This window comes from Pomacea canaliculata, linkage group LG10 (assembly GCF_003073045.1).
Source record: "Pomacea canaliculata isolate SZHN2017 linkage group LG10, ASM307304v1, whole genome shotgun sequence".
Taxonomy (NCBI): domain Eukaryota; kingdom Metazoa; phylum Mollusca; class Gastropoda; order Architaenioglossa; family Ampullariidae; genus Pomacea; species Pomacea canaliculata.
In genome coordinates, this window is record NC_037599.1 from 9240215 (window position 1) to 9255788 (window position 15574).

The 15574-nt window shown below is 42.1% G+C and overlaps 1 protein-coding gene across 1 annotated transcript; it reads left to right on the plus strand.

The window, feature by feature from the left end:
* The first annotated feature begins 2371 nt into the window (after window positions 1–2371).
* On the plus strand, window positions 2372–15196 carry LOC112573694 (helicase with zinc finger domain 2-like). The gene is given in 18 exon segments (XM_025254272.1): window positions 2372–2404; window positions 3319–3444; window positions 4434–4502; window positions 5154–6440; window positions 6618–7214; window positions 7601–8565; window positions 8568–8607; window positions 8757–8850; window positions 9321–9473; window positions 9945–10085; window positions 10382–10530; window positions 10700–10957; window positions 11195–11416; window positions 11602–11766; window positions 11768–11836; window positions 12066–12252; window positions 12527–12694; window positions 12952–15196. Coding segments are annotated over 18 exon segments (4854 nt in total). The 3' UTR covers window positions 13083–15196.
* The last annotated feature ends 378 nt before the right edge of the window (window positions 15197–15574 follow it).

The window sequence follows — 15574 nt, forward strand, 5'->3', positions numbered from 1 at the left end:
GTTCATGGTGTTGTCGTGATCAGTGCAGATGTAAGCATGAAGCGCTGATGTTACGATGACGGCGAGGACGGGGGAGTTAAAGTGCAGTGCCTTACCTAATCGCTAGCAGTTCCGGTTCGGTGCATGCCTTTGACATTATGAAATGTCACAGTGTGTAAAGGCTTACAATAAGAATTCAGTAGTGAAATATGAGCTGTAGGTGTACACACGGCATTGTGCTGTTGTCAGTCATGACATAATCAGGCTGTCTGACACCTGACTAGAAGATCTCTTGACATTACAATCTCTCTCTCACACACACACAATCTTGCGCTCAATAAATGGTAAGCAAGGAAAACAACATGTAATATCTGCCTTATTCACAGAACACCTCCAGCTGTTGTGGTTTGCATTGATCTAACAAAATACAGGAAAGGGTTTTAATCCCTGCTATGGATTTCGCGATAGATAAAACACCTGTGCAGAAGTATACACAATCAGGCTTGAGGACGTTCAAGTACTAGGGATACTTAGTAGAATTCTGTGATAGTAAAACTTTTATTTTATTATTAAACATTTATTCCGTCGTAATAAAATAGTTTGTTTGCGTCATCTGACCTTTGCCCTCTCATTCTCTCTTCTGGGTATCTGGACCGACAAACTGCGGCCGTATTTGCCTTTAATCTTTAGAGAGGTGTCGGCCGCACCTATTCCAGGTAAGAATGCTTTGTCTGTCCTACCTGTGTCAGGGGGTCGAGAGGCAGTGCCGCTATTTTCGGGCGGCACGTCAGCGGCCGTGTGACGAGGGTGTTGGCAACGGGCCAGTCGTCGAAACTCGTCAACGCACTCTCGAAAAGCTGTCGAGCGATAACGATTTCCACCTGCATCTTTATCATCTGAGTTTCTGTGTGGCGAACGTATCGTGAACAGAAAGCAGCCTCGCACCTCACACACTGTAATCACAACATTACTGTCATACTGATGCTGTCCGAATTGCATACGAACTTTCACTTCTGACCCCACTGCCCTAAAAATCATTCGCGTGAACTAGTTACGACCCCACGTGACATTAACTGCAGTATCATTAAAAAAATAATCAAGACAGCTGTATCTGTTCACTGGTTAGATACAATGGCTGATAATGAACTTTTGAATAAGAAAAGCCGGAATGAATGAAGCACCATGCTCGTTTGTTTGAAAATTGTTAAAGATACGGCATGGGATGGAGATCGGATGGCATACAGAAAACACTATGATGAAGAAGATGATCTGACACTGGAGGTCAAAGACTACAAAACTAACAAAGCTCGGAGAAAGAATTTGCTAACATACTTTTGCTTTTCATTCGAGGAGCAGTTCCTAGAACGAGGACTTCCGGCATGAGAACAGAAAGGCAGGTGATCTACTAGTGGTCAGTGAGTCTGTTACTTGTGTCAGGCTTTGATTGAAGGAGCTGAGTCCTGTTCTATCTTCAAAGTACGTAAAACATATCCACGATGCAACCTTTCTGGGTGAGCCAGGTAAGCACTTATCTTTTTTAATCGAAAGATTCACCATGTGTGTATCATTTTGTTGTGTCTGTGTAAATATTCATGACATCCGTTTGTTGTGACAGTACTAACGGTGATAATATTTTGGCGTGGGTTTTTTTTCTCCTTCGTCTGTCTCATCCTTCTTTTCTCGATTACAAACCCATACACACCTCCACACAACAAACACCACCAGCTCCACTTCTCAGTCTTCTGCCACATACATGTTCATCGCTCCACTCGACTTTAACTTGTTCACAGTTCCTTCCTGCTTATGTGAACGTGCGCGATAGAGAACGCTGTGTATTGCCGTGTTATTAATAACAGACGTTACACAGTAATTTTTAAAAACTGAGATTTGTTTTCTGGAAAAGAAGGCCATGTAGGAAGTAATATTATCACGATACTAGATTCCCGCTTCGTCTTTGTGTTTGACTTCAGTTTCATTATTGGACTGTAACTCGATCTTCTGATGTTCGTCTTCCTTTGACCTGTACCGATGGTAGGATAAGAAGGGTTGGAGGTTGTGAAGGAGTGAAGCAGCCAACAATTGTCTCCAGAATGGCCTTGTCTTTAGCAGGAGAAAGTGTGGACCACTCCTTTAGTTAGGCAACCAATTCGTTTTCGGTAGGTAGTTGGTGTCGGCCATCCTCAAGAGTGACCTGTAGGATGGTCTGAAAACGTTTTCCCGAGTCACATGACCACAAGCTGGTTTAATGTTGCCAGAGGCTTACCTGGAAGTTGACCGTGTATCTGCACGTACACGTTGGTCTTGTATTCCAAGAAGTTCAAGATTTCAAGTTTCTGCACGTAGTTGATTTTGAATGTCTGGATTTTGTTTACAGTTTGAGCTAGACTAGACCATGGCACGCACAGCAGAAGCTAGGAACGACAGGGTGAGCTCAACGGCTGTTTAGGAAGGAAAACAGTAGGAACAAAGGTTCTGGCAACTTGCCAGACCTTCAGGGCTCTGTCAACGCAATCTCTAAACCTTTGAAGGGTTTTATATTTCTAGACCCATGCTATCAAGTCACCCGCATAAAAATTAATGACATAGGTACATAAAGAGACAATATATAAGTACACAGACAAGCACACGTAATTACAGTATGTCTGAACTACATGATTGATGGATAGATGGGTATTCTTTCTCTTATCACTGTATGCACACAATTAAAATTAATAGTCACAGTTCTCAGAGACTGTTTCTGACAGTTTTAAGAGAGTCCTGTTCAAGATAGCCGTGTGTGGAAACTCGCCGCCATGCCCAGACACTCGAAAACAAAAAAGGTACCTGATTTTGTGTCTTCTTTACAGTAAACAAAATTTTTTTCGGTGAATGCAGTTAATTTATTTCTGTTGTAACAGCGTGGAAGGCTTCTTTCAGATAGTTGGGTTGAGGTACTTGAAAGATGATGTGTTTCCCCAAATCTTTAGTTCTCGAGCTACTCGTCTGCAAACACCACAGGCCTAACAGGAATTTAAAAGTCTGGATGTCCCCGATGTCATCGACATGACACAGGGTCCAGCTCTGCCTTTGGCTGTAGTCGCGAGAACGGCAACGAAGAGATGTTTCATCTTCTAGGCGTATGTAGGTGCTTGTAGACTTGCATCTCGAGAACAGAATGGAAGAATACTGTACCAGCCCAGTCGTATGGAAAACTAACTGCACTTGATTAGACCTGTAAGCAATTTAAAAGGACATCCTAAGTTTTACTGTCTGTATATTCTGACTTCATACGTGGATGACACACGCAAAGAATCACATTTAAATTATTATTGTAGTTTGCTGTGTGTTGTCTCATACCAGCATGTTTATCGTCTTTCGTTGAAAAAGACTAAAGACAGAGAAGAGAAGATGGGTCAAGCAGACGAGAATGGCAGCCAAGGGATGGAGGCAGAGCTACTCGCTGGGACAAATGTTGAGGCGGTGGAGGTCAGTGTTGTTGTAGTGTTGCGTTGTTGTTGTTAAAGTCTTTTAACAAGTTTGATCCTTTTTAATATCTAAAATGTTAACATAAAGTTCTCCCAGAAATTATTATAGCTGTTTTTTGCAGCCATTATCTCATTCAGTTTTCGAGACTGTATGTTTCTGGTCGTTCACAGCTGTACTGCCATTTTCCAGCAGCTAAGATATATTATGTATAAATACAGGTAATCAAAAGGTAAAGGTGTGAATACGGGTAATAAAATTGTTTGTATAAACATGGTAATCAAAAGACAGAATCAAATGTACAATTATCATAGTTCCCTATATACCAGGAGCTCTAACGGAATCAAAAATGACACTTTAGTATATAAAAAAACTTCTTGTCAGTGTCTATGTACATACGTGCTTTTTATATTCTGATAAACCTAAATGTTAATTAGTTTTTAGACGTGCGTCGTTTCGATCCTAGATAAAGCAATATATAAAAATTCTATGAGCTCTAAAGCTATGATTTCTTCATTATATTGGTTATTTACTATCTTGTTCATGTTATCCATTTCCCCGTTTTCTCTTTCTAGCGACAGAAAACATTTTCGGGAAAGACTTTCTGAAAATGCTCGGACTAGAGAGAAACGCAGCCGTCGTGAGTACTATTTATTAAAAAATTAAAATATTAAAAAAATGACAGCAACATCAATCCTAAATGTGAAGAGATATTGCGTGATAATGATTTTAAAAGTAATTCTCTGACAATCAGTTACTTATAATAGGTTTATTCTGTCATTCTCGACTTTTAATTAAGTGAGCAACGAGACTACAATCTCTGCTAGACAATCACCTACAATCGTTTCTCAAGGTAGACTGACAGTTGGTTGAGAGATCACTCGTCACTCCTGACTCAAGAACACACACCACTCTTTGTTGCACCCCTGAGATTCCATCTCACATCCTAGTTCGGGTACCCTTGTTCTAATTCATGCCTTAAATGTTTTCAGCAAAGCGACGTTCGTCCAATGAACCCACAGCCGCCGGTTTACAAAACCCTCCACAAAACTTTGGAACAGGTAAGTTTTCAGATTACAAGAAAGAAAAATTCCCCTACAATATCTAACAATGTAGTTCTAAAAACACAGTAGCTCTTGAAAATAAAACGTTGCTTCAAGGCACAGAGATAAAGAAAACAATTGTCAAAATTAAATCTGTCAAATCTTTGTACACAACGCTTAGATGAACGACAGTGAGATAAACATTTTCTCGTTTGTGAAATACCAGTGCGTGTGTGTGTATTGCTTTTGTTTATCTTTTTTTCGGATGAGGTTTTTGTTTCGTCTGGGTTTAAAAAAACAATTTTCTTCTCATTTGTCGACTGCCTTGTCTCTGGTTATTTTTCCAGAAGCAAAACAACCTCCGATTGTATCTCCAGGAACAAAACAACCTCCGATTGTTTCTCCAGGAACAAAACAACCTCCGATTGTGTCTTCAGGAACAAAACCTCCGATTGTGTCTCCAGGAACAAAACAACCTCCGATTGTGTCTCCAGGAACAAAACAACCTCCTATTGTGTCTCCAAGAACAAAACCGCCTCTGACTTACAGAGCAGTTCCTGTCGTTCAAGAAAAGCCAACCTCATTTCTCGCAAAGAATAAATCAGAAACAGATGATGAAGTCCTACAAGATGACCCTCCTAGGCCAGTCGCAGACTCTGATGGTCTTTGTTCGGCGAAGAATGTTATGAACAAAATGAAACCGAAGTTTTGAGCGATGATGGGGAGCTCGACTGGTATGAAGAAAGCGTCAAAAAGTTCAAAAACGACCAGACAGATGACGTCGAAGAAGAAGAAATTTATCTCTCTCACCAACAGAAAGAAAAGTTTAAAAAAAGAAAACGACGTGATCGAGATTTTTATAAACCCCTCATCAAGAATGAAAAGGAGCTAGATAGAATGATCAAAAAGGAGCCTAGAAAATACAAACGATGTATTCTAAAGATTGAATCCTCGCACAAGTCCATAGCCAAGGTTCTGGAAAAAGGAAATGACGCCATTTGCGAAATCTTGATCAACGGACGATCGAAATGTGGACAATCCTACATGGACGACGAAGTTGTGGTGGAAATCGTGAACCCTCGGCGTGCTGGCGACGCCCCGTCTGAACCAGTTTCTCGTGGAGGAGTAAGAAGAGATGCAGATAACCTTGCATATGGGGATGTCGTGGGTATGTACCCGTCTAAACGAAAACGCTTCAAAGACGTGGACCATCCCGTGCTGTTCTGTACTTTGGATGAGATGGAAGACCATCTCATGAAGCCTCTGTGCAAAACCGTACCAAAAGTGCATGTCCTGCACAACACGATCAAAAATACAGATCGTGGGAAGGTAAAGAACAGAGTGGAGATCAAGCGCATTGTTAACGGTTATGTGCAGAGTGAACGTGTCATGAAGATCGATCCAGAAAAGCGAGACCTGTATATCTTTAGAGTTGCTGTGCTGACATGGAGTCACCAGAACATATACCCTCTGGGTGCCGTCTTAGAAGTTGGCATCGGAGGTACAGATTTTTCAGGACTCGAAGTACTGTGCCTGCAACAACAAGTTCGCAAGCTCTATCCGAGAAATGTCGTACAAGAAGTCGACAATCTACTGGCGGAGACATCTATGTTAGGACGACATGATATTACAAATGAAAAAGTCTTTACCATCGATCCTCCGGGGTCTAAAGATCTGGACGACGCTCTCAGCATCAAGAAGGAAGGGCAGGACTTTGTAGTCGGCGTCACATTGCTGACGTGGCATCTGTCGTTAAAAAAGGTTCTGAAGTCGACGAGGAAGCCAAGAAAAGAGCAGTCACTTTCTATCCGTCGTATCGCAGACCATATTCTATGTTGCCAGAACCACTCAGTCACGGGAAGTGCAGTCTTCTTGCAAACCAAATTCGTCCAACCGTGTCTGTGTTCTTTCATTTTGACAAAAGCGGAATCCTGCGAAAGGACAAAGATCCACGAATAGAAAGAACTGTCATAAAGTCACGTCGACAATTTACTTACAGCGAAGTGCAAAAGATTATAACTAACACCCTTGGCACCCACGAGTTTGCGTGGGACATTCACCATCTTCACATGATCGCCTCCAAGCTCAGAGAAAATCGTATTGGGGACAGACGGCTTTATGTGCCTTTTGAAGACCCTCGTATCGGAGACTTGCATGACACTGAAGGCGACGTCGAAGCTCCATGCCCTGGTGGAAGAACTCATGATCCTAACCAACATACACATTGCAAAGTGTCTGAAGGCCAATCCTCTCTATGCCAACGTTTTGATTCTACGCTCGCACAAATCGCCGACACAACAACAGCTGGCAGAGTGGCGCCACAAGGAGGGAAACGTAGCCAACCTCGTCTTGAAGCTGCAGGGCAAGAAGACGAGTCCAGGCCACAAGCTGTCACTGGAGGCTGGTTGGGACGAGCGACAGCACGTGGTGGTGCAAGAAAATATCTGGACGAAGCTTGCTCTCTGCTTTGAGACAGGGAATTGGGCAGAAGCCAGAAAGCTGGCGTGTACAGATGCCCTTCATCCACTGCAGTGTCTCGCCAACGAGCATTGGATCGAGATGATGGAGACTGCCGAGTACAAGTGCGCGTACGGCTTGAATGAACCGGATGTCTCGCACTTCGATCTGGAAGTCACGTGCTACACGCATTTCACGTCCCCATCAGGCGGTACGCCGACCTGCACGTTCATCGACTACTGCACGCCTATCTCGACGGCCAACCACCCGACTGTACTCCGCAGGAAGTGATTCAGCTTTGTTTGCAACCTAACCAGTGCTACATCTAGACAGAAAGCGTTCTCGCACGAGGATGTCGTTCTCTCCGGATAGCTTCGAAACTTGAACAGCAGCCACTGGTGTTCAGAGCTTATGTGAACAAAGTAGACAGTGAGCGTTTGGGGCTTTACTTACCCTCCCTTCAAAGTATTTCCGACAGAAAAACAAGAACTTCCGTTCAGCATGCTAGGGGTCACATCTCAGCCTGAGGTTACCACCGACAAAGTGAGGGTCAAGTGGAATGTCAAGATCTACAACAATAAAGACACGTGTCCAGTAGAGTTTCAGAGGTACGTGAGACAAAGGGGAACAACTGAAGGCATTCTCACAATTGACATTTGCTCTCATCAACTCAGCGTACTTGTTCTTCAGAAAGACTGGATCGCACGTTGAGAAAGATTTCCAGACATGTTGCAAGACACGATTTTCCGACTCTTCCAAGAACAGGAGTAAAGTACATCACCTCTGAACTTGGCAAGGCATTTTCAGATACAAGATCCGAAACTAGAGATGGTGACAATAATGAAATCCGCTCTTGCCTCTTTCAAGCGCAGTTTTCTCCTGGGCAAGTTCTTCAAGTACAAATGTCTGCCAAGCCTAGCAGGGGTCTACTGAGTCCTCAGCTGGACCTTGTTCAGTTGACTCGCAACGTGACGATCTGCACACGACACCTAAAGGACTCTGTCACCTGTCTGTCTCGGCCAGCCACGCAGGTGGTGCGTGACAAGGGTTTCACGAACCACAAAGACTATTTGGACGCCTGGATGCCCTTACTAGAAATGGAAGCGGCGGCTGAGGCTGGGGACTCTGGTCTTGGGACGATGGTCGAAAATGTGAGAGTGACGATAAAGAGAGAAGCGAGCTCGAGTGGTTCAGGTCCTGCCGTTTTCAGAGGAACATTTCGATTACCGACTACGTTCTGCTTCAACCGTTCCATCGAGTTTGGTGGGGCGGAACCTGAAAGTCTCAAAGACGATGAAGAGTTGACGGGCACACCTTCCTGTCCTCTGGACTACCTGTGCATTCGTTATCAGGTGAACTGCGGTTCCATAATTAAGTCCAAAGCGCAAGCGTCTTCATTCGCACCTGTCATCGACACGCACTTTACCTGGGTCGGACACGCTGGAGTTGTCAGCGTAAAGAAGGTGACTGCAGGCAGAGGCGGACATGAAAGAATAAAATCAGGCAGCAAAAAGAATAAAGCTAAAGACAAAAAACAACAGGAAGAAGTCTTTGTAGAAGTTAGCTTCTTGCTTACTCACAACAGCCCCCAACCGCCGCCACAGCTGATGGTATCCGAGGGTGCGGATGTATTTTTGGAAATTATGCCGAAAACGGAAGTAACCAGGTAAATGTTTATTATCAACACATTGTCGTCTTCATTGTTATCAACATGACCATGATCTAACATACACACACGTGTGATATAGAGAAGACAGAAATACGAACTCCACTAATAAACCATTACGAGCTAAAACCTCGCTCTGGTCGTTTCAGACGTGCTCAGGAGATGCTGTGCGAGATCAAGAAGGAAGGATGCGAACTCGCCCAGGCGCTCGCTTATGGCACCAAACAAGTCCCTCCACTCTAGGTGACTGAGATGTGTCCTTATTACTCATAGTATAAACAATGCAACTTTTTAAAATATCAAGTTGGGGAAGGGAATTAACTTTTCTCAAACCGATTTCAGTGTCAAAATATCAAGTAATGACAACGATATTAAATGCACCATTAATAATTTGTGAGTGCAAATAACTTTGAACTAGATGAGAGGTACTATTTTAAAAAAATTAATGCAACTACTTAAACTTCGGAGGTAGAGGGGTGTTGTTTGCAAACTTAAAGCCTGCTTAGTATGTCAAAGTCATTTTTTTCTCTTTCATTTTTATCAGTAACTTAGTTGTTTATTTGTGAAATACAAAACATCCTTTCCATTACCAGTCTGAAGAAATAGAAATACATGTGAATCGGTTGTAATTCTATTTTCCTTCAACTTTTCTTGTTCTTCTGTACGTGCATGCATGCTCACCCATTTGTGTTTGCTTGTGTGCATCTGTGCAGACGAGCGTCACCTGAATCTCGGAAGGAGAAGCAGCTGTGAAGTGAATGTCAGAGGACTTGGTGGCAAGCCACTGCCGGGAAACAACGATCGTCAAGCTAAAGCGATTCAGACGGCATTGACAAATACTTTGTCTACCATACAAGGACCCCCAGGTAATCTTACCTGTAGAGGATTTAATAACAGGTAATAACTTATCGGCATCATACCGTATTCTTGACATAGTCCTTGTATCCTCGCTGTCGAGGCTCCGTGACTCTCCTCAAGTTGTCTGATGATGCAGTACTGTTGGCGCTGGTCTCCAACATTCAGAATTGTGTCCTCGGTTCAGTTTTCATCTTGGGTTTGCAGTTCTTTTTCTGAAAGTGCCGCTTGTTTACAGATTTAGTCTGTTTTGCAGCAGTTTCTGTCTCGGTTAACAACACTCATTGTCTTAAAAAATCATGTCTGAGTTTATTGTCACCTCTTCCCATCTTTCATTTTTCTGCGTCTTTCTTGCCGTCCACGGCAGGATTGTTTTCACAATGTTAAAGCAGTTTTTTTTTTTGCTTTTTTTTTTAAGAAACTGGACATTCCTAATATAAGAGTGAAAAGAATTCCTTACGAATGCATACCGGCTTTTTCAGGAACAGGAAAGAGCTACACAGGTGTGAAACTGGTGTACTTGTTCAACAAAATCAACCAGCAGCTTGCCAGAGAAGGAAAGGGAAAAAAGAAAACGATTCTGTTTTGTGGACCATCAAACAAATCCGTGGACCATGTTGCAAGTATGTACTTATCCACTAATGGTTCACTAATCACTAGAATTGTTCACTGATGGTTTCCAGTTCATTTTCACGGGAACATATTTAAGTGTCTTTAAATCTTTCTCATTTGGAGTACTACAAAAATGCAGCTAGAATTTCAAAAAGTAACAAAAGTAATTATTCTTATATATTTCTTTCCACAGTTGGCTTAAAATTTGAAAACTGCTTTCCGGTAAAGCACGAGGTTCACATGTAGCTTTACCTATGTGGAGGTCGAAAAAGATGTTCAGTAAAATTATTACTGTAACTTTATCTAGGGATTCTGAAAGAACGCCTCGGTGCAAGCTGTCCAAAGCTGGTCAGAATGTATGGATCTGCCATAGAAACAAAGGATTATCCCATTCCTCAAACTCACGTGCAGACAAGACGTGGTACCAAAGATCTCAAGAGTGATCCAAGTCTTCAGGTAAACTACGGATGTTAATAAGACGCAACAAAGCATGTACCTTGTTTACATTAAGACAGCTTTACATACCAACCCCTTGTGGTCCGAATAAAATCCTTCCTTGTCTGTTGTTAAAGTTATTGGTTAAACCCGTTCATCAAACGTTCATACGGTTTTCTAATTTTATCAGGAAATTAGCTTGCATCACATCATTCGAAGAAACGGCAATAAGCACGCTGAGGAAATAAACCAGCTCGACAACTTCTTTGCTCGTTGCCTGGAAGAACCTAATAAGTACAAGGCTACCAGAGAGGACTTGGAACGCCACCGTGAACTGGTCAACAAGGCTTCTATAGAAGAACTCGGCAACTACGAGGTCATCCTCACAACCTGTGCAATGGGTGGCAACAAAAAGTTGGTCAAAGGAGCTAAAGAACAAATATTTCAAGTGAGCAGATTATGTTTTGTATAGAGGCACCAAGTCGAAGATATACAAGTGGTTTGGTTGGCTCTGGATGTCTCGGTAGAGCGAGTTAGTCTTAGTCCCAGCTAGCAATAATTGTCTTCAGGCAATATTTGTGACCAAGTCAGTGAAAAAAAAAATAAAGCTGCCTGTAGATTCTAAGATTAAGTGAGATAACAATTGAAGTTACCTCATTAAACAATCTTGTAATTCTGATGCCAGGTGATCATTGACGAGTGCGCCATGTCACCGGAGCCACACAGTCTGGTGCCCATTGTGGCCAACAAGGCCAAGCAGGTGGTCCTCATCGGAGACCACAAGCAGCTCCGTCCAATCATTCGCTGCAAACAGGCGGAAGAGCTGGGCCTGGATCAGTCCCTGTTTGAACGTCTTTACGAAAAGTACCCCAAGCAGCGAGTGTTCCTTGATAAGCAGTACCGAATGGTGATTACTTTTGCTATACATGTTTTATATGAATCAAATTAGAATACAGAAAAAATCCACAGCGTTAGAAAAAAAAACCGCAATGTTGTCATAAAAGAATGGTTTTATATTATCCATCAGGTGACATTAGTTTCGGACTTTGCTACTGACACAGGTGCCTGCTTTTTTGTTCGTTTCTTTCTCAGCATCCCAAAATTTGCGAGTTCCCATCCCGTGCATTCTACGATGGAAAACTGATCACAGAAAGTTCGTTTCTGTGGGAAGGTGAGCCGCTTCCATTCTGGACGCCTGACCGTCAGACGCAAAAAAAGATTCCTCACTTGTTAGTGGACATCAAAGGAAACGAAGAAATGCTTAACGGTGTCCACTGAAGAAGGCAACGAGAAATCGAAGTCCAATGTACAAGAAGTGGAAAAAGTGGTATGGCTGTTATCGTCGTTACGTTCTTCTTCGTCTTAAAATGTGTATATACATACACGTAAATCATTTATTTCAATGACGAGGGGGAGAATGATAATGGATGATGATGATCATGATGATGATGATGATGATGATGACTGTTGATTGATTGATGATTATTGATTGATTAATGATGATGATTGATGATGATTCGCATTTTTCTCTAGAGCTTTTTGATGTTTGTCAACAGGCTGAGATCTTTGTGTACCTCAAGAAGGAGTTCAAGCTAGATGTGGCCAACATAAAAATCTTGTCTCAGTACAATGCTCAGCGCAACCTCATCGAGCAGAGACTCCTCCAGCTTTGTGAGGACCGCGAGGTGTTCGACCGTTACGACCAGCACAAGGTCAACGTCAGTACAGTTGTGTCGAGCCAAGGTGACTTAATTTTTTTTTCCATAGCTTTTGTTTGAATAAAAGATTGCCGTTCTAATGAATCAGTTAATGAACAAACGGTCAGAGATGAACTGAGAGGCTTGTAAACAACATGTGCGTGTTTCCTTAGTCACAAATGTGGTTAGGATTCGAGAGCTCGCGCGTGCCTGTGTGTGTGTGTTTTAGAGGGGACGAGTTCATGTTTGCGATGCAATGGCGCTTCCTCGTCACCATTTAATTTTCTTTCCCTGCGGGGTTTATTTCCTTGGATATTAAGGAGGAGAGTGGGACTACGTGATCGTGAGCACAGTTCGCTCGCTGCCATCCTACAAGATAGAGCCACACGCCACACTGGGATGGTGTCACCAAAACATGGGTTTCATCACCGACCAGAACCAAGTCAACGTGGCCCTCACGCGGGCCCGCCGAGGGCTCATTATTGTGGGTATGTTCCTCTAACTCACTCTCTTTTTCCTTCGTTTTTCTTCCTTATTCTTCGTGTTTGCGTGTGCGCGTTTCCGAATTCTCTTCAAGACGAAAACCAGCCCTCAGTTTTCTTAATTCATTTTAGTGGACAGAAAAACTCCTTGAGGTCATTTCAGGACCATGTTTCCTTGAGTTCATTTTAGCTCTTAATATATTTATTAAGTGAATCTAATTTCTGTTTGTGAATTTAACCCAGATTTTGGCATGCTGTTCCAGGTGACAAAGAACTTCTTGAATGCGATCCGTTGTGGAAAGACCTGATACAAAGCTACGAACACGAACATTGCATAAAGAAAGCCGGTGAATTTCCACCTCCGCCAAGTAGAAGGCGTCGTCGTCGTAATTAATCCAGCTTCATGAGACTAAAGTTCTCAAGCACCGACTGTAGTCCTGCGCATCAAGATGAACTGAATCGCGATTTGAACTCATCCTCTGGTGTGCTGCCAGTGACGACAGCCAGTTTTATCAGAAGTCGTGGTATATGTCAGCTATTGACATAGCAACCGTGATACAATGTGAGAGACAATGACAAATCTTTATTAACGAGGGCAATAGAATAAACTAAGGTGGTGCTTTTTTCCGTCGCCCTCAGCGCCATGCAAACAAAGAAACGAAATTCTCAACCCTAAGAGGAAAAAAAACAGCCCAATAAAACAAGAAGAAAATCAGATATATTGTACAAAAATGGGGAATTACAAAATTCCAGTAGCGAGTTATGGAGGCCTACATTGTATGGGAAGCCCCAGAAGCAGAGAGAGAGTGGTTCAGTGGCGCCAGGTGTAAGGGGTTGTCATCAAACTTTTGCGTTCAAATTTTAAATGTATATTGTACTTTTTCTGCACTTGATAAACTTGCCTATTTAAACGAGCAGGTGATGTAGTCTTTGTTACTATTGCTACTGTAAATCCACAACTTTCCCCCCCTCCACCATCCCCAAATTAAAAGACATTAGAAGAGTAGAGAGTTTTATGTTGAGGGATCTGGCCCTCAAACCGACGTTTAAAAAGTTGTTAATATTTTACTGCTGTTTGAAACATTTTTCTTTATAGTATTAACTTTTTAACTGGCATATTAAAACGTGCAATACTAAGCACATGTGCAGGCAGCTTAATAACAGCACTTGAAAATGTAAAAAATGTATATTCCTTAGCAATTTTTTAAGCGAAACACTACTGTTATAATATTTAAAACAATTTTGAAATTAAAAAAAAAAAACGGTTATTTAAAAAGAATGAAACTGAAGAAATCTCGATTCTGTTTTATGAATTTTTTTTTAACACTAATTCAGTTCAGTGCTGATACAGATTTATGTTTCCATTTCGATTACTGCAGGTTTATCTGCTATTTGTATTAAAACCATTGCCTTGAAGTATGAATATTTCCATAATGAAAAGCTCCAGATGACTCAGATCGGTTGTGTTAAGGGAGACAGGGAAAGGGGAGAGTTCCCGCTCTCCACTGCCTCCATCAATCCCTTCCTTCAACACAACCAACGAACTCAGGCAGGTCTGTGAAATCTTCAGCTCGATGGCTTCAGTAAAAGAGTTAAGCGAACAGACTCCACACTTAGTGTTGGACAACTTCAGCAGTTTAAAGACAATGCTGAGTTAATATTCTACTGTTTTTGTAATCGTTTACGGCAGATAGGTTGGAAACTAGAAGCAGAATCCACGAAGGTAGAACAGAGAAGGTCCCTATTTGCCAGAGTAGAAATATAAGCAGCATCTGTATACTGCGGAACGGATGTTGGGTTCGGACAAAGGTCTGGCTTCATCCTGTGAATGCCTCGTCTAGTAAAAGTTCAGCGAAAGTGTATCTATTATGCATAATAATTATTTACAACGGATATCACGCAAACAGGATTGTTTCCTTTTGCTGAGATCTGTGTATACACTGTAGCCATTCCTTACTGAAGTTTTATTTTTAAGACTGCATATTTGTAAAACCTTTGTTGTGTAAATAACAATATCGACAAAGATTTATATTTTTTTTAAGTTTTAATGGCACCTTAGTGCAAAGAGGATCTGCTTGATTATATAGAAGGACACCAATATGTATGGGTGAGTAAGAAGTGTGAGTGACCTGCGTGTGAGATGCTGGGAGACAGAACTGTACAAATGCTTTGTTATGACAGCTATGCCAAAGAAATTGAGGAAAATGTGTTCTTTTCCAAATCTGATTTGTTTCTTACTGTGATATAGTGTTTGTTTTCAGTTTTCAAACTTTTTCCAAACGAGTACCATTTTTGAAAATTCGAGTTGACCGAGTACCACCTCCCAACCCTAAAGCCGTTTTGCCGCAAGGTGTTACGATCCCGCTGGAACTCAACCCACTCTTTCCCCACCCCAGGGAGTTACTTAGGTGCTATAGGTTTTAGTAGAGTAGGTAGGTAGGTTAGAATAGATGCAGTACAGTAGTTGTATGTGTAAATTATGTAAATAAATATATGTCTTTGAACTTATTTACCTGTGTGAGCGTGTCAGTCCGAACGAATGGTAGCGTGTATTGCGTAAGTCCTATTCGTGTGAATGAGGTGAGCGTGTATCACTAGCGCGAGAGAGATTTGTGTTGTCCGTGTAGTTGTGACACAGCATCAGAGAGAACACACATGAAGATCCGTGGAGTTGACTCACCGAAGAAAAGACACTTTTGTCCTGGGAAAGAAAAGCATGGTCTTTTGTAGATTCCAAGGTCGGCTGAGTCGGGTGTGTAGCGGATGAAGAAAATAAAAAGAACACAACGCGAGGTAGAGGTTAGACGAAGCACCCGACGAACGCTAGAATTTTTAGTGGAAAATTCTTCTTGGGAACTTCCGTACTCTTCCCTGCAACACCAAAGA